The following is a 20,221-nucleotide window of genomic DNA, read 5'->3' as shown; positions in this document are numbered from 1 at the left end:
GATTTACAGTCTAAAGTTTGCTCAACTATTCTGCCAGATTAAATGGAAGACCGCTTTGTCTTAAATTTGCCACATCTTCAAGTCTAGCTACAAAAGAAAGTTTATTTAGGTAAAGAGTTGATCTTTCAAGTTAAAAAAATCCAGAAGTTTCAACACTTTTTTAGGAGCTTAGAGAATACCTGCCTGAAATGAATACTACTTAGAAGGACTGCTGCCATTCCATGCTGGCTTCCAGCCAGGATATCACTGGCATCTACCTAAACGCCCATAAAGATCAGAAATGCTGCTGAAAACTGCACTGGACTTCTTTTTTTTTATTTAGTTCCTCTTCTCAATATTAAGTATTCACTAAAATTATTGTGTAAAAAGAAAAAAAAAAGGACAAATCACTTGGTATGCAACAGACGATGTTAGAAAGGCAGCACCCAGGCTCGAGGGCAGTTACCACTGGAGCTCCTCGTTGGGATTGTGTGAGTAGATAACCAATACTGGAAGGCTGAAATTGTTAATGTCCCATTCTATTTTAGTTGTACATTCCTGAACCAGTCTGAGGAAAAACCCTGAAAAAAATCTGTAGAAGGAATAGCTCTATTTGTTTTCAAGCTTTTGAAATAAAGCGAGCGCCATGCAGTTGTCGGATCAAGTGTGTTTATACATAAACAACAAAACCCCCAAACCTAATACTGCGTGGAGCATTTCTTTAGTCATCCTACAGTGTTATTACGAGCAAAGCAGAAGTGTCTGCTCAAATCAAATGAATGGATCGCAAAGGAGGAGCGCAGGAGGGTAAGAGCTCTTGAACCAACATTGATGAAATCAATGCAGTCATTTCCTAGGCACTAATACAGAGGAAACCTGGACTGTCGCCACAGTTCATTCTGGTCTTCGTATGCATGAGAAGAAGCATTTTAGTCAGTCTAAAATACAAAAAGATAACAACACCGCTCTATTCAACTGTGATGGGATCTGAAACATTGTAATTTATTAGCATTAAGTGTATTTTTAACTATATTATCTTATTAATCAGCGGAATAGCTGGGGGAGTTAAGAAGCAAGTAAGTCCCTTTGTGAACTCGGGAGACTAATGACTTGCTCAAGGTTTGTAAAATTAATCTGCAGTAAACCTTAGGCTTGAATGTCTCCCAGTCCTGTGACCATATGGCAGAGCTACAGCTGTACAGAGCCTTTATATTCCTCAAATTACTTAATAATTGGAATGTATAACTATGTAATTTATGCTAAGACTGTTAGTCTTTCCTTTCAGAAGATGTGAGCTGTAGAGTACGACATAACTGAGCTAGCAGACACAGTCGTAAGCACTCAAGATACAATTTTTCATCTTAAGAATTTACTTACACTTTTCAGCATTGTCTTTCTGGAGAGACTGGATAAAATGAACACGAAAAAAAAAACCAACTTTACAACCTCAAGCAAAGAACACCTTTTCCCCCTACCAATTCCAATGGAACTAGGAAAGACAAGTCCCACACAAGAAACTCTTTCAGAGTTGAGCACAGGGCAGACTTTCATTTTGAGCACCGGAATCACGAAACAGAGCATGCACTGTGCTTTGCAAGCAGAAGCGATTCAATAAAACTCTATTTGTCTTTCCATCCTTGCTGACAGCTTTGCTTGTGATTAGCCCGCATCACTCACCCGTACGTTCAGGTCCTTTCATATGCCGACACTTCCTTCATTAAGAACATTTTAAAGTGTTGTAATACTGAAATCAGGTTAATATATTTATTCTTTTCTTCTCTCCTGTTTGTTGCATTTTGACTTTTAGCTCCTGCTATATTTCAGTTTGTTCTAGATAACCTACTGGAAGTCTCTCTCACAGATGAACTAGACCATATAATCTTTTTTCTGCATGCTAAAATCTCACTTCAATCATGCTTATCTCCTTCAAAAGAGAATTTTTTTCATTGAAATTGAAATCTCAGCTAAATGGTATGACTAAATTGGCAACTACTTCAAACTTGGGATCTGCTTATCAGTCGCGCCTTAGAGGAGAACTCTCATGCTGCTTCACTGCCGTGATCAGGAGTTAACCACAGTATGGGACTTAAGTGTGACGATATTATACTGTAAATCTGTGATTCTAAGGCAGAACCTGGAAACTTGCTGAGAAGCCCCTCTTTCAGGATGCTAAAATCCTTCAGTTTCTATAAGAAAGCTCTCCAAGAGACCCGATTTCTCCTTTGCAGGGCACGTTACTGGATATATCTTAACCATGGGGTGCAGTTATAATTTCTTATGGAGTCACTATAAGCAAACAAATTTTCTTTTTTTTCCTCTACAGAGAGGCAATGGCACACCAGCGCTATTAGAAACTCATGCCATCATATTACTATGCACTTACAGCTACACCCCTTTTGACTTTAAAATGCTACTTGTGTCAGTAACAACAGCCGCGCCAGCTAGGGAACAAGGTGACAAACAAATTTCTCTTTAAGACACCTATTTCCCTGTTAACGGCGTGTGTCCTGGGGTCTGTTACTTAGATGGCTTGAACGGCCTGCCTTAACATCTGAAACAGTGATCATATTTTTAAACACCTTTCAATTTCCTTCACCAGATAAGCATATACTAAAGCTGCAAAACCAGCACCCACTTTGAACCAATACCAACCCTGTGGCAGGCCCTAAAAACCCCCTTCAGGCACACGCCTGGTGCTGGCTCCTGCAGAACAGCTCATCTTCCTTACTGTCATCTTTCCAGTTACAGCCCCCCCCCCCCCAAAACCGTGTTATTTTATTCAGCGGTACCTGAATATCCAAATGCCAGGAGTGACCGCTTAGAATCACAGAATCATTTAGGTTGGAAAAGACCCTTAAGATCGAGTCCAACGGTAAACCTAACACTGCCAAGAACCTAACGCTGCCAAGACTTGTTCAATACTCTGCTTGTTCGATACTTGCTGAAACCAGTGGGCCTGAAATGTCATATTCTGTAGCACTGCATGTCAAGTAACGTCTGAGCTACGATTAAAAAGATTTATGTCCACAGAATTCTCTAGTGCAAAGGAAGCACAACGATTAGCCAAAGGATGCAAAAGCATATTTATTCTTCCTAGTCTTATTTATATAAGTGAGGATGGGGCAGCAGAAACCAAAGAACTCTGTGTCAGAAAGAATTTATGTAAAAAAGGAGCAAGTAAACTAAGGCCTTATTGATTTCATTTTATGAAGAACGTTTTATAGTATATAATTGACTAGGTAAATTATTATTTTTGGAAATATGTGTATCAGGAAATACGTGCACCACCTTACTAAGGCTAGTGTTTGCTGTATCAAAACAAGCTGCTGGCCAAAATAAGTTCCTGTAGGGAGTAGAGTAGAGCTTTTTAATAAGGTGACTCCAAGCAAAACAGGAGGAAATCTAGTCAATGAAATTATAGTAAACTGGTATGCTGCTTCTTACAAAATTGATATACTATTTGCACACAGCAAATGGTTTAGCCTCACTGTTTCCTGAGTGTACACTCTTGGCTAAATAGAAAGAATTCTTTTTTAATGTAAGGACAGAAGTAGAGGCAGAAGGAGATAAAAGTTGGAACTACCTATCTATTAGCTAAAACACTCATTGCTTCTGGTGAATCACAGTAACTTAAACCAAAACATCAGCTGTACACTAAAGAAATCTGAAATCCAACTCATTTAATTTGGCTTCCTATTTATATTTATTTATAATCCTACACACACGCAAATGTAAAATTTGAGGGATAAAGTTATTACTATGCTTTAAAAAACGGGGGAAATCTGGCAGGCATCTTACTTGCACACAGTGAAAGACAGTGCCCACTGCAAGGAACACGTAATTTGAAGAAGCAAGGCAGACAAATAATACCAGCAGAAACAGAAGCATGCAGTAAGAGGTGTGTGGTGAAACCTGGTTCAGTGACACACAGCCGTAAGAGAACACTTCTTGGCTCCCAGGTCGAGCAATCTGCTGCTTTGGGTTCCTGAAACCAACTTCACCCTTCACTAGTTTGAAAAGGCCTTTATTTAGAGCAAAAAAAAAAAAAAAAAAAAAGTATTTAAAAATCTTCTCTCTTTGAATGCTTTGGAATATTGAAACACTTGGAAAGAAATGTTTTCATTTCACTAGACCAGAAATATTTCAAGGTATGTTAATAAATATTTCAAAAAGAAAGACAAGGCATCTTTCATCAACAGGCTCATTTTTAAACCTACAAAACTTCAGACAAATACCTGAACTTTTAGACCACCAAATCATGTTCCGCACTGTTTTTTTGCTATTGCTGGCTTCCCCAAAGTGTGGTGGAGAACTCACTGTGAAACTTTCCTCCCTTTAGAAGTAAGGGTATTAATACTATAAATATGTCTGACTACTTAATTTTCCTGCCCACTATGTGTCTCAGACTTCTGCTATTCAGCTTTAGCATTGGAAGAAGTTTAAACAAAGGATAGCAATCTCACTGAAAACAAACGGCAGAGTTAATTTATGATTTAAACCATCTAAGGCATGAAGGACATTACAGCTGTCAATAAGTTATAAAAGCTCGTCTTATTTGAAGCCTTTAGCTCCAAGTCATTTAAATGTCACCAGAGAAAAGCTCTTATTCTGCAAACCAAGACAGCATCACCCACAGCTGGCTTTGCACTGGATGCTGTCAGCTGTCAGACTCTGCTGACCTGTAACTCTCGGGTTAACCGAACATTATGTACATCTGTTGCCTCCGTTGTTCCACGCTGACGGATCAGTTACACGTGACAACAGGAGTGACACTTCTTCACATCTACGTGAAGTATTACTTCATTTATAACAAGCTGATTCCTTTGGGGACTCAGAGATTCTTACAGAAAGCACCTCCCGAGGAAAAAACCTGATCGCGCAACTTCATCTCAACAATCTGTCCGTGGTTTAAATTTAATGTACTGACATCTGTGCCACACGATGCATTTCAAATAATTTTGGGGCAAAAACACCAAATCGACAACAAGAAAAAGTACGTCAGTGTTCTATGCACCCTCGTTAAAGAGAAGAACCCATGAGAATGAATAATAAATGCAACAGCTTGAATCATTCCAGTATTATGTCAGTGTTTCCAGTGGTTTGTAACACGGTATAAAAAACAAGCATCAAGCACAATGATTGCATTGTGGCAAGATACAAAACCTTATAACAATACAAGAAAAATACCTAATTGGTTTTGATGTCGGTATTGGAAAGAAAGGGAGGGACATCTGCTGGTATAATTTGATTGTTTTGCTTACGGCATCAGGAGCCAGCTTTGCGCCTTGCAGCTTCCCCGACGTTCACTTGGAACAACCAGCCCATCTCCAGCGCTGCTACTTCTGTGCCTTCTGTGGTGCTACAGCAAAGCTCTCATTTGCCCACCACTCGCCTTTATGTGATGCCCGAAACTCCAGAGTTATGTAGTACATACAACTCAATTCACCACTAATATCAAAACGCTACTTCAAAAGAGTAGAGAAGAAGCAAGTTTGTGCTCTGAGACACGACACTACTTCAGATAAAAGGCATCAAGCAAAGGATACCTAAATTTGCAAAGCCAAAGTGACAGCAATAAAGGATCATGAAGTAAGCATTTATTACTGCTTTTAATAGTAAAAGTGTATCAGCATTCCTACAAAAACTGAAACAGTGAAAATTTGAGGTGGCAGGGCGGTATGGCTATTTTGTCCTGAAGATTAACTTTTTTTGTGCCAGTGGAATGATTAAAAAGCACAGCACTAAGCACTTAAGAAACTGCAACTTTTCCTAACAGCTAAAATGAGCCACACAGGTAAGAATCAAGAGAGAACATGCTGACCATGCTTCATGCTTATCTACCTTATCTACCATGCTTGCCTGACAGGTACTGAAGGAAGAAGAGCTGCTATTTGACTCTGAGAGGTAACAGTAACTGATGAAGCTCTATTGCACCTCTGCAGCTTGATACGCATTTTAATTCCAGATCCTTCCATCTATTTTCTTGCACAAGGTCTGTTTACTTGGGCTTCCTATGCCAAGGGGTGAAACTCAAACATCTTTAAAAAAAGGTTAAGGGTGAGGAAAGAAATTTGAAAAGTAGGAAATTAATTAAACACCTACGCATCTTTCTTCCTTCTTGTATGGAATATGTTGGGGTTTTGAATACGTGCCACTAAGCGCTCACATAAACGTTACAGTGGGGCTGTAGCCTCCCTATAAGTCAGGGGCGGACACTCCACTGCGTCACAATATTGGTTCAATATCATAATATGAATACACTTTTGCACTGAAAATCTCCTTAACAGATATTATGCATAAGGATTTAGAAATGTATTTTCTACTAAGACACTGAATCAATCCCTCAAAAGGATTTAAGATTCTGTAAAAGAAAAATGTTCTCTCTCAAGTATAAAAACTTAAAAAAACCCACAGCAACTAACAGAAATCTTAGAAGCCTATATGCTATAGAAACAACATGTATTACCTCATACGCTCATCCTTCAATTAACTTGTGATTTTCAATAGCAAAAATTAAGTGCTTTGATCTAAACAGCAGCTACAAAAAAATAGCTATTAAGTTTCTTCTTTCTGAAAAGTGATGATTAGTATTTAATTGCCTATTTTCACTTTTCAAAGCTGCTCCTTCATAATTAACACATACTCAGGTAATTTAAGTTCTAGCCCACGACATTCTACTTCATTACAAAGCCAAGTGACAATATTGACAAGCAGCCTTGCTTTGAAGTATTCGGGCCCTGCGTTACCGCACGGATGGGGCTGCTCTCGCAAGTCACGCTACGTAGGACAGCTGCAAAAAGTTTCTCTTTAGAAACTGCACTACACAGGCAGCACAGCTACGGTCTTGGGAAAGTCAATAGCCATGTAGCAAGAAGTGAGCTAAGTGCGAGTGAAAAATCTGCCTAAACATCTGCTAGCTTTATAAATAAACTTGCTTTTTTTTTTTTTTTTTTTAATGAGCCTTACCTGACACAGAGACTGTGTGTGACCTTACTCCTTGCTTCTCATTGTTGGCCAGCCTGTAAAACAGAGGTTGGAATCGCTGAATGCTGTACATTCTTCCCGGTCACATACAGTGGGAATTCATCCTAACAGGGCACCTACTGTAATTAGCAGGGCCAATCCATTTCCCACAGCGACAGATTTCGAGGGGGAGAAAAGTCAGAAAGGAATCTACCATTTCAAACCCATCCGGGGGAGCAGGAGCGGAGAGAATGCGTTACCGTTTTAATTAGCGTATTGATTCACAATGACAGAGCCAGTCTCAAGAAAAAAACGAAACCTAAGTTTTACAAACTTTTAGGATCTAGCCATGCACGTCTAAACTTTGCCAGTGTACGTAATTTGATGGTGCTTCTACTTTCTGTGTTATTTACCGGACATAAAGTACAAACTGAGTTTTTGTCTGTAAGATGACTTACCCTGTGAAACAATTTTAAATTGATTTACTTGTCAAGTAAATTAAGAAAAAACAAAATTAAATTTAAATGTAGTTAGCTATAAATGTTCATTAGTAACAGAAATTCCAATGAATTCTTCAAAATTTTTTTTCATTTACATACATAAACATAATTTTAACGGTAAGACAGCAAGAGTACTGCACTTCATGCTCTCAGAAATCTGGAATTTCATCTGGCAAAGGCAAATCTTTCCAGATGCAAGACAGTGTTGGCTAGTAGTATTATATACATGACAAAAGCCCATTCCCCTGCTGCCAGACGAAGAGCATACACGGTGCCCTTGTTTAAACACGACTCAAGCGTACAAATTCAGTTTTGGTAAACTGTCCCAAAAATGGGAAGAAGCTTTTCCTTCAAACCTTATTTTATCCCAGAAATCCCTACAAATAAAAAAAAAAAAGGATAAAATTTACACAATTAGAAAGTTATTTTGTGTTTCTCAGTTGTATCTCTTTAAGTAAAAACCAATTTGCCTCTTCCACAGGAGTGCACACTAAGTTTACCAGTTTTACTGCTTCCAGCCTTGACTTTCATTTCCTTTTCCTCCCTGCATTTTAACTCCTCGCTCTCTGCACCATGAGAAAGCTACCTGGCTAAGCGAGGACTGCAGCAGCACCTGTGGAGGAAGAGCAACCACTAGTAGCTAAGTGGCTAGTTTCTTGCAGATTCAGGAACAAATTGTGTTCTGTGCTCCACCCAATAGTTAAAAAAATAATAATAATAATTCTGGACTCCTCCCAGCAATCAAGGAAGAAACAGAACGAGGTGGCTGGGTCAAAGTAGGCACAGTCCTCGTGTCCCAAAGGAAAAAGGAAGAGATAAGTCATTATAAACTGCTAAATTTCATTTGGTCTTTCAACAGTTATCTCCTGGTACTGGGTAGTGGTGATTCTGCCTGATAAGGTTCAAGGAGGACAATCTGATGAGACGTGGCTTTAAACTGGGTCTGAGAGTGGCTATCGAGAAAGCAGTCAAGATTACAAACGAGCAAAAAAAAAAATTGGCTTGGTTACAGGACTGAAGTTTAGGAGGCCACAATAAGAAACTGCACATGGAAAGGGGAGACAACCATCACAACCTGCCAGGTAGGATGGAGACCCAGGCACTGACACCGGGGGTGCAGAGAATTAGCGGGAAGAATTAACGAGCTTGCCTACCACTGCGCTACGGACCATCAACTCCAAGGACTTAAGAGGTATTCTTAGTTCAAACAGAGCTAAATTAGAAATCTTTTCTTATTTACCTTAAGGTTGGGAAGGAGAAAAAAGCAGAGAGGTACCTTAGCATACTTTATATAAGAATTATTAGATGCAGATAGCATGCCTCAGCATACCTTGGGTACAGTATCACCATAAAACCAGCCAGAAAAAAAATGCAACTCTATTTGCCTGACGTAAATTAGCATTTTCTACAAATCCATAATTACTATCAGAGAAGAATTTTTCTACATTACTATATTCAAAAAATAGACTTAAAAGTATTTGCTATGTAAACTATAGTCTTTATTACATTGAACCTAGAGATCCCAACTTAGACTGGCCCCATCACAGAAATTTTATTAACAAAAGGTGACATGACAGATTTATAATAGGAGAAAAAAAATATTTTCTGTATTTCACATAAGCAGAAAAGAGGACAAATAGGAAAAACAAGAGCATAGACTGACTCACAGATTGAAACCACAATTCAAAAACTGTTCAGCATCACTCCTATAATTAAATTTACTCATGGACTCAAAATAAATAGCCTGAATCCCAGTCAAGTCTTTTCCAAAACATCCTTCTTTTGTTACTGTCAAATATGATCGATGCATTATGCACTTTTTTCCTCAGATTTTATTTCTGGTATCTTTATAGTTTAATGCTGCTGTCAGTCATTTATGCCCCATGGTCCCAATGACCGCCTGCTATTTGTCCTAGAATCCAAAAGCAACAATAAAAATTAAACACATATGAAAAATCCTGAAGCGTCACTTAAGCAAAACTATTTTTCAAAACATTTTTTTAATATATAAGAAAAGAAAGCATAAAACTTACTTTGGTATTGATGGTAAAGCTCTTTCACCTTCTGTGTAAACAAGAAGAAAAGAGGATTAAAATTTTTTCAAGTTTCCAAATAACCCCCCTCAATGTGCAATACAATACATGCATGCCTGAAACAAGAATCATCACAGTCTCTCAGGGAAACTTATGTTGACTCAAAAGACTCTTCTACACATATATTAAAAGCAGCGTATCAACACAACTCCTTCTAACCAGTGATACAGAGCTTTTAGCAAACTCTTATCTGAGTATAATGTATACAGAACCTAAAAGTTCTTTTTTATTCCTAACGAGTAACTCTGATAAATCACCTGCAGAAAGTACGACAGTATCTCATCTCTCTAGTAAAAAACGCTTTTATGTCCAAGATGTGCTAAGTGCTAACATATAAATAAAACAATTGAAGCCAACTTGGACTTCCAAGCAAGACAACTGAAATCAATCATTAAAGCACGTAACGTATTGTATTGATTTCACATTTGGTTAAGATTATACAACAGTAATGCTTAGTAGCCAGAGATGAAGTTAGCTTTTTGTAAACTCTTTTCAAATCCTTGCCAGTCTTTCTTTGGTAACAGTATTGTGTAATAAAAGCTTGGATGTACATAACCAAGCTTTTTTTTTCCCTATTGGATTTGATGAGGCACTTGGTATCCGTCTGGGGAAGGATGATGGGGAAGTTACTAATCCTTTACTAAAACACCAGTGATGTACAGTAGATCAAAGCACGAAGGGAAGGACAGAAAGTGGGCAATTAAAATGGGTCTCACTCTCTAAATCACTGTAGTACTGATAAAGAGACCTGAAAGAAAATGGAAGAGCAGTTTCTAGTTTGTTCTTCTCCTATGTTAAAATATCTTAAATTTCCAGACCTTATAAAGGAAAAATACAGTTTTGCCTTTGTGTATTATGGGACTGAGTAGAGAAATGCCCAATACCCAGATGCCACGCTCAACATGGCAAACTACAGTATTTTGTTACAATTTTTTCGCTGTCTAAAGGTAGAACAACATAGCTTGGCTCACAGGTTGTTTTTAAGTTTATTTGAAACAATATTTGAGTCATAAATGATGCTAACAGCATGGCCCGTTATGTTCACGGAGATCCATTTTCTGTTTCCTACAAGGTTGCTGTACTTTCACCAATCAGGTCTATTGCTTCCATGCTAAATTTCTGCTGCAGGCTGGCTGGTTTTAGGGGACTGATCAGACCTTCTAATGTTTTTCTTAAAACACAAGACCCCTTTGGAAATTGCCCAGGTGCCCAGGTGGCCAAGAGGGCCAATGGCATCCTGGCTTGTATCAGGAATAGTGTGGCCAGCAGGACCAGGGAGGTGATAGTGCCCCTGTCCTCGGCACTGGTGAGGCCGCACCTCGAGTCCTGTGTTCAGCTTTGGGCCCCTCACTCCAAGAAGGACATCGAGGTGCTGGAGCGTGGCCAGAGGAGGGCAACGAAGCTGGTGAAGGGTCTGGAGCACAAGTCTTATGAGGAGCGGCTGAGGGAGCTGGGGGTGTTTAGCCTGGAGAAGAGGAGGCTGAGGGGAGACCTTCTTGCTCTCTACAACTGCCTGAAAGGAGGCTGTAGCGAGGTGGGGGTCGGTCTCTTCTCCCAAGTAACAAGCGATAGGATGAGAGGAAACAGCCTCAAGCTGCGCCAGGGGAGGTTTAGGTTGGATATTAGGAAAAACTTCTTCACCGAAAGGGTGGTCAAGCATTGGCACAGGCTGCCTAGGGCAGTGGTTGAGTCTCCATCCCGGGAGGTATTTAAAGAACGGATAGACATGGTGCTCGAGGACATGGTATAGTGACGGACTTGGCAGTGATAGGTTAACGGTTGGACTCGATGATCTTAAGGGTCTTTTCCAACCTTAATGATTCTATGATTCTGTGATAATTTGCTATGAGATGGGTGTTGTATCAGGATGTTTCCTTTCAACACCTCAATGAAAGTCTGCCTAATTTTAGTCATGCTACCAGGGGGTTTTGGGGGAAAAAAAACACTGCAGTGCAGGCATGCTCAGCAGAGCTCTTACACAGCCTCAAAGCTAAATTCCTCCTCAGTGAGGAGAGTCCAGCACTGGACTTGGGCTGCACATGCTCCAAATCAAGCCCAGGGCTACAAAGTCAGATCTTTCCCAGTGGGTCTGGACACAGGAATAAAAAGAGACAGGCTCAATTGTACCTAAAGGTGCTGTAGAACAAGTGGGTCCACCTGAAGTACAGAAAGCGTAAGAGAGCTGCACCTCAGGGTCTGATGGGGGGTGCCGAAAAGGAAGATGTAGGAAAGAAGGGGAACAAAGAGCTGTGGTTTGGGAGATGACCTAGAGCAGCTTGGCAAAGTGACTAGAGCAAACACCTGAAACTGGAGAGCAGAGGAAGGACAGCAAGATTATACAAGAAGCACGAGGTGGGAGATAAAGGTATTGTGATGTTAGGGTAAATGATACCTTTTGGGAAAGGAAATGAAAGGCAAAGATCCTGAAAGGTAGTGTGGAGTGACAAGTATCAGATCAGATGCTTGAGGGTGACAGCCTGTCAATAAAAAGATTGGTGGGGAGGTACCCAAAAAAGGGAGACTGGGATGGGCACTAGAGGATTCACGCTGGGTGGAAATGGGCAAAAGACATCACGCTGAGAGGAACAGGCAGAAGAGTCCTGCCCGCTGCTGTGCCGGCCTCCCGAGGGTTGCGACGGAGACTCGAGAAGCTTAAGTTACAGCTGATATCTACACCAGCTGTCATCGTTATTTGTGAAAGCACCCCATGTTCCAGTTTATATCAAGTTATGATGCTACTGTTAGTTATTCCGACACCGCTCCTACATTTGGCAATGGCTTTAATGGTTTAGATGTTGCTGATGAATCACATGTGTTACTGGCAAAACATACTTGTCACTTTTAAGCACTTAGGAAATGATACAAACATACAAACCTCTGTGTTAAAATAACTTTATTAAACTATTAAAGTTAACGTCACCATTCGGTATTTTAAATCAAGATAACTAGTGCACAATTAATCAGCAGCTATTCAAAATCATTTTCCCTTGCTGTTTAATATGTAGCTTCATTGCATATTAACTGCACACTATTCAAACTGTATTCTAAAGATAGAACTTTTAATTTCCTCTAGGTTTGCGTGTGTGTGTGTGTGTGTGTGTGGAGCACATCAGTATCCTATTTGGGGACCTCAGAAACATCAGTGAATGATTTCATAACACTTGCAGGGCCACAATGCTTCATATGTTCAAAGTACTGGCCTCAGCTGCAGATCGGATGGTTTCTCTCTCCTGCAAATGTAGACCCCAGCCTTTTTAAGAAAGTGAGAAATGCCCTAGGAGGCAATTGCCAGTGTATGCTGAAGTCAATTGCTACCTATCAAAAAGGATTTAAGAGAGATAAAGACAGAATCTAACTTTCCAGTGCAGTATTAAATTTCCTTAACCATGAGATTCCCATTCTGTTCCTGCAAGTCCCTACTTCACCTAACTGAAGAGCTGCCTTTCGGTGTGAAATATAAAGCAAGGATCATAATAAAACATCTCTTTCACAACAAAATCCTGATTCCATCTTAACAGTAAACCCATTCTACACATTTTGTGAGATAAGGAGAATGCGAATAGCAGTGGTATCACACAGTTAGCTGAGGAGCAGTAGTATGACATACTTAACGAGTAGAGTGTGACCAAGATGTGAGGAATTGAAGATGGCTGGAAAACGGTGAGAGGAAACGATGGGGATGGATGGAGAAAAGCAGCAACTCTAACCCAAGTTAAATGAATGTTTGTTTCCAGATTGGTTGGATGCATGGGGCCAATGTAACTAAAAGCCCGATATTTCCCGTCACCTTCCTTTTCACTGTCCTTTGCCAAATTTCAGGAGGTATGACCGATTTTCTGCTCATTACTAGCAGAGCAACGCACTGTCATGCACTGAACAGAACTGGGCCCTTGTCCTTTGGGTTGATGGGGGCGGGAGAGGTGGACAACACATGCTCAGCCCTGGGGAGAAGGAAGGAGCATACGGCACCGCTCTTAAGCCACAACCTGACGTATGCATTGACCGACTACACAGACAACATCCCCCTTTTGGCTGCTGGAGATACGCATCCTGGCTTGCATCAGGAATGGTGTGGCCAGCAGGACCAGGGAGGTGATGGTGCCCCTGTCCTCGGCACTGGTGAGGCCGCACCTCGAGTGCTGTGTTCAGTGTTGGGCCCCTCACTCCAAGAAGGACATCGAGGTGCTGGAGCGTGGCCAGAGAAGGGCAATGAAGCTGGTGAAGGGTCTGGAGCACAAGTCTTATGAGGAGCGGCTGAGGGAGCTGGGGTTGTTTAGTCTGGAGAAGAGGAGGCTGAGGGGAGACCTTATGGCTCTCTACAACTGCCTGAAAGGAGGCTGTAGCGAGGTGGGGGTCGGTCTCTTCTCCCAAGTAACAAGCGATAGGATGAGAGGAAACGGCCTCAAGCTGCGCCAGGGGAGGTTTAGGTTAGATATTAGGAAAAACTTCTTCACTGAATGGGTAGTCAGGCATTGGAACAGGCTGCCCAGGGCAGTGGTTGAGTCTCCATCCCTGGAGGTATTTAAAAGCCAGGGAGATGTGGTGCTCAGGGACATGGTTTAGTAGTGAACTTGGCAGTGATAGGTTAATGGTTGGACTTGATGATCTTAAGGGTCTTTTCCCACCTAAGTGATTCTATAATTCTAAGTGGAGGGCCAGATATGGACAGGGGAAACTGGAAAAGTAAGCATATGGAAAAAAAAAAGGCAACCAGAAGTAAAAACCTACTATTAAGTAGTATTAAGAGACACCTCCCATTTCACTGGAGAAAATTCAAGAAAAATCCATCCGCATGGAACTACCATTGAAATGGCATATCAAAGCTGATCTTATAGACGCCTACATGCTCTCTGGATACAAACTGCTCACTTCAGGCAGTGTTTCCCAAGTTGGTGCTCATTCATTTACAGCTTATATCCCCAATAAAATATGAAACATTCATTAGTACCCTTGTAGGTCTGAAGTCAAAATTCGTTACTAACAGCATCCCAGTAGAGGCATATGTTGTTTTTCACAAGTTGAAACCCACAACATTTTGCCCAATTCTATATTCAATTAAAAAAATGGGATACACATGAATGTACTGAGGTGTATGTGCGAGGCCGGGGCTGCCCCGTGCCGCACACAGCCGGTCCCAGCCGGCTCCAAGGGCCCCACCGCAGGACACAGCTGAGCCCCTCAGCCAAGCTGGGGGCGCCGGGGGGGGGGGGGGAAACAGGTTGCCGAAAGGGCCAAAGGCGGCCCAGGCAGAGGAGGAGGAAGCCAAGGAGGGAGCAGCAGCAGAGGCAGCCCGAGGGCGCAGGAGGAGGAGGGCAGGAGGGGCTGCAGGCCCGCAGCAGGGATCCCCTGCAGCCCTGCAGAGCCCCCGCTGGAGCAGAGCCCCAGCCTGCAGCCCGGGGAGGGCCCCAGGCCGCAGCAGGGGGATCTTTCCTGCAGGAGCTGCGGCCGTGGAGAGCCCAGGCGGGAGCAGGTTGTCCCTGAAGGGCTGCAGCCCGGGGAAGGGCCCGCGCTGGAGCAGGGAGAGGTGTGAGGAGGGAGGAGCGGGCGAGAGGGGCTGGGGTGGACTGACCGCAACCCCCATCCCCACCCCTGCGCCCCTGGGGGAGAGGGGTTGGGGTGAAGGGGTGAAGCTGGGAATGGGAAAGGTGAGGGTGGAAAAGTGTCAGTTTAATTTTTTGTCTTTGTTTCTCGCTATCAGAATCCATTTTAATTGGCGATAAATTAAATTAATTTTCCTGAATTTAAGTCTGTTGTGCCCTTGACAGTCATTAGTAAGTGACCTCCCTGCCTTTATCTCAACCCACGAGCTTTCTCATCCTGTTTTCTCCCCTTGTCCTGCTGAGGGGGAACGAGCAAGCAGCTGAGGGTGGCTGCTGGCCAGGGCTAACCCACCTTCTTGGTGCCCAACGCAGCAGGAGTTCAAGGCAGCAACAGTAATTGAAAGAGGCAGCGGCCAAAAGTCAGACCGGAGAATACCAGGGAGTGTAATTCCTGTGGGGAGCCTGGATGCTGGCGTTGGGAATTTGTTGTTGTAAAGTGGTGATGGGACAAGGAGAGGAGTTTTATTGTGTATATACTTTGGGGTTTTTTGCTTTTGTGCTGACAATACTTGAGATGTTGATGTTGGGAATTTTTGTTGATGTACGTGAAGGCTATAAAGAATGTGTGATGAATGTGTATTTTAATGATAATTATCAAGTGTGTGTGTGTGTCACAGAGGCAAGGGGTGGAACGGTGTGGGGGCGGCTGTGAGCGGCGCAGGGCAGCCCCCGGTCCGTTCCCGCAGCGGCCACCCCTGCAGCCCCGCCGCTGCCAAAACTTTGGCACGTACGCCCAGTACCTTCCACCATTCCTATAACCCCTGGCTCCAGGAGACGTGAAAAGACGTCTCAAGTGTTTTGATTTACTACAACGTAAACTGTCCTCATCCGACTGAAATTATTTTTAGCCTTTTATAAGAGTTTTGACAATTTTGCATTACCTATAAAGCTTGTTTAAACTGATTAATAGATACAAAATCCAGCCACTAGGCTTCAGATCACAGGAAAGCTACTTAGTGCGTAGTCCAATCAGTAAATAGCCACTTAATATCACCTTAAGTGTTTATCAGTTGCTTCATTTGTGCTCATTGCCTGTAAGAGTTCAGTGTGATAATGGAAGCACAAATATTAAGTTTAAAGATTCCACATCTGTCTAAAGGGACCTGTATACCAAAATATTTATGAAAAATAAAACAAACTGAATGGAAATATGCCAGACATTGTCCAGATCTTAAACATTACCAAGTGCTCTCATCAAATTAAGAGAAACTGGATCATGAACAGTAGTGACACAGAGAATATCACAAAACCACAGGTTCTTTTAGCAATCAAGAATGATAATTTATGAGGAGACTTGCAATAAACATGTACATTTACAACAAAGAGGGGATGGGAAAGCTCAAAGATGGGAGAAAACACATCTGTTGGATCGAGGGTTGCTACATGATTTGTTTCTGATGTGCCTTGTATAATCAAAGCTCACTGTGGGAGGGATCTGGGAATGCAGATCATGGTGAGGACAGCTCTCCTACGAAATGTTTAATTAAGATGTTGAGTACTGCTATGCACTTCAAAAAAAAAGAAACCTCAGACAAAAGAACCCCACATTTTGTTTTAACTGAAGGGATTCTCTTACTGTTTGCATAAAGAGGAGTGTTCCCAAAGTGCTATATAATGTTCCTTTAACTCAAGCACTACTCATTTGCTCTGTGTTAAACTACACCAATAAGAATATCACACAAATAAACACACTCCATTAAATGCATTGATTTATTTTGCATTCACGCCTACCAGCAAACCACAGCGCAAGGCATAGCTGTGCCTAGTACTGCACAACACATAGAAAAATCAGAGATCTTGCCCTTAACAGAGCGTAGAAGAGGCAACAATTGAATGATAAGGAAGTCAGGTCACAGAAAGACAAGAATTAGAAGAAAAAGTGCAAAAAAAAGTGGGTCAATTTTTATTGCGACCTACAGCAGCAGTAAGTCAGGACCCACGTGCCCTGCTCATCTTAGATGGCAGTTGTTTGCACGCATCATGAAAACAACTAAGTATCGAAGAGGACATGGTAAATCCTGTAGAGATTTTGACTGGGAGCTGCTCCCTTGCTTGGCCAAGGACAGCACAGAGGGCAGCAGAGCAGGGCTTGGCTGAGAAATGGCAACACCCAGACCGGAGCACCATCGGGCCACAACGCACAGCACTGGGAGCTTGCACACTGGATGGACAGAGCTAAGACTTGATGAAGGTCTTGGCTGCCCGCGGCTGATGTTCTGAATGACAGAACTGGAAATCATTAAGCAGTGGTATTTTGTGAAGAGCATTTATGTGTAGGTAAGAAAATGAAAGCCGTTCAAATAGCAGCGGAGCGAGCCTATAATAGCACTGGCAACGTAGGCTGAGCGGCCCCAGTTCTGAAACACCACCAGCGCAGAAGTGGCAAGAACTGGACGTACTCCGCAGGTGTGCCTCTAAAGAAACAGCAAAGGACAGCGTAACAGCTATCCATCAACTTAGCACGACTGAGAGGTGGGGAAAGGTAATGTGTTAAGATATGAAAAAGTTTTAAAAGCTCAACTTTGGCTACTGCAGTTCAGGCTGAGAAATAGCCAATCCACTGGGTATTAAAAGGAAAGTTTTGGGAGTGAATAATAAGGACGGCAACAAATCCTGAACTACGATTTTTCAGAAAAGAGGAGGCACAGAAGACAATCGCTCACAGGTACAGACTAGACTAGTGAAACAAAAATCTTGGGGTGTGATGCCTATTTTATCTTTAGAACAATAAACTAGCATTATCACTTATCCTTTTGGTGTCAGCTTTTGGTGCTAATGGTTCATCCTCACTGAGTTGCGCGCTAAGTTGGCTAGAAGAGCTGAATTTGTGTTGAGGGAAGATTTTCCTTTGTATGGAGAGAAGGTTGCGTGACGAACGCAAATTCTAACAAAGCTGCTTGTGTTGGAGCTAAAGGTTACTCACACATGCTGGGGGGCAGAAATAACAAACAAACGTGCAAGTTTAAGAATACTTCGAACAATTACTAAGGGCTGGCAAAACACCTAACACCCTGCAATCACATTTCTCATTAACGAATGGCCAAGTTTCAGGTGGGTTGGTTTTTTTTTTCTGCCATGCACAGGCAGGATGCTACCTATGGACCCGGGAAAGACCTGAACTACGTTAATAATGTTACCCCACTTGAACAGCTACAGACCAGGGAAAACCAGTGGCACAAAAGAGCAAAAACGTGGCTAAAAAGGGACTCAGCTTCAGATCGGAGAGCTTCTGGGATAGTTAATGTACTTTCTTGTATTACAAAGGCGGAATAAGGAAATAGTTTATTCATTGTTTTAGAAACCAAAAAAGTTGGATGAATTTCCACAAGTAAAGATTAGTACAGGAGGACAGAAATTTCCATTCTTAAGCAGCTTTGCTTGGATGTTTTTCAGTAATTAAAGCTGGCTGAAATTAGAAAAAAACCTAATGAAATTTAATTACATTTCTCTCTTTAAAGTTAGGTGTACCTGCACCCTGGTCTCACTGCTTCCAGCTTGTGGGTTGCTACAAAAACTGATCAACACTACAAAATGCATCTCTGCTTTAGTTCTATTTTGTGAGAAAAGTTCATGAGACTTCTCTCAAAGTTTTTATTTTTTAAACAGAGACGTTTTGAGAATCTAGGAGGAGGGCAGAAATTTTAAAAAATTATCACTAGTCAGAACCTTATTCAAATGCATTCTACCCAACCTCTCTGAATTTCCACTTGTCTATTAGGGAATCACATTTCAGGATAACACATCCTTCTTAGGAGTGCCTTTCATTACAATTTATTTACATCTGCTAGTTAAGTTTAGAATAGTGTAAAGCAGTGATTACTGAAAATCAGTCTAAATTATCAGCCATTAAGTAATTTTTGACGGAGTGGCATTTACTATCAGCGTTTCTCGTAACAAAAATACCTCATGGCTCCTCCCTGAAAGACAAGAGCCTCCAAGTGATGTTTTTGCTGATACCTTTTGTCTTCTATTCAAATGCAAAATGATCCATCAGTAGATATGAGTATAGCAGCTAAGAGAATGAAACATCTCCTTACCTTTCTGTGGCCTGATAATAAAAGATTGCGTAGCTCCATTCACCAGTCGGCAATATCCGTCTATCAAGTCAGCCATATTCTCTGCAATGGTTAAGGATGGTGCTGTCACTGTCAGAGGCTACAGAAGGAAAAAAACAAGGCACCAACAAAGAGGTATTATTGTAGTTGCAAACACTGAGGAGAACAGCTGTGTCATCGCATCTGAACTTTACACACACTTGCAAACAGTAAACAGAAAAATGTGGGTGAGCAAAGAACTATCAGATTCTTGCTTTACCTTTTATGTAGCAAACTTAAAACACGAGGTTCTGAAAGCACAGCTGATAAAACCCTCCACCCAAATGTAATATCAATCTGGGCTTAAGTGGCTTGCTAGCAAACTTTCAGTCAACCACTGCTCATTACAACTGCTATGACTTTTACAGCCACGATTATGACAATTCTGAAGAAGCTGCTTACTCCTTAATACTCTTACAGGCGGTATCTTTTTCCCACCCTTCTGCAGCAATTTATTCTTTGCCCTAAAAAGAAACCTTCCCAATTCAAAAAAAAGATAAAAATAATAAAAAAAGACAGTGGAAAATGAGATGAGACATACAGACAAGCTATTAATTTTAATACCACCAACATTCATCATCCTCTGCACAGATTTGCCAACTTACCCTCAGTCCTTCTCTACCACAGTGACTGTTTTCCAGTGCACAGGACCAACAAAAAGATTTGATTTCACTTCCAGCTCTGCCTCCATGTAATACAAGGGAACAAATTTTCCCTCTTTCATACTTCTCACAAAAGTGAAATTTCTCAGTTTCCTCTTTAGGACATAGCAGCACGTACATACGCAGGCTACTATTAAGGTGCACTTAAGGGCTAGCATTTTTAAATTAGGCTTCTTTTATAAATATTGAAGTATATAAGCACCAGATGCAAAACTTAAAATGTAATGAGCTCTAAATCTCTTTTACAAACAGAAATATCTGACTAGTATAACGACAACCGCTCACATTCAACTTCCCTTTCGCCTTAAAGAACAAGAAAAATCAAACAAC

The 20,221-nt window shown here is 41.5% G+C and overlaps 1 protein-coding gene across 3 annotated transcripts in view; it reads right to left on the bottom strand.

The window, feature by feature from the left end:
- PTK2 (protein tyrosine kinase 2) overlaps nucleotides 1-20,221 on the bottom strand; it is a 227,826-nt gene that overhangs the window by 64,280 nt on the left and 143,325 nt on the right. For all 3 annotated transcript variants that reach the window (XM_082317407.1, XM_082317406.1, XM_082317408.1), the window contains 3 exons: nucleotides 19,173-19,290; nucleotides 9,476-9,506; nucleotides 6,946-6,998 (listed from right to left, as the gene is read on the bottom strand). In XM_082317407.1, the coding sequence (XP_082173533.1) occupies nucleotides 6,946-6,998; nucleotides 9,476-9,506; nucleotides 19,173-19,290 (202 nt within the window). The remainder of the gene's footprint in view (nucleotides 1-6,945; nucleotides 6,999-9,475; nucleotides 9,507-19,172; nucleotides 19,291-20,221) is intronic.

This window comes from Platalea leucorodia (assembly GCF_965183815.1).
Source record: "Platalea leucorodia genome assembly, chromosome: 1".
Lineage (NCBI taxonomy): Eukaryota > Metazoa > Chordata > Aves > Pelecaniformes > Threskiornithidae > Platalea > Platalea leucorodia.
Note: the sequence above shows the minus strand (reverse complement) of the source record. Positions and strands in the feature narration are given on the sequence as shown.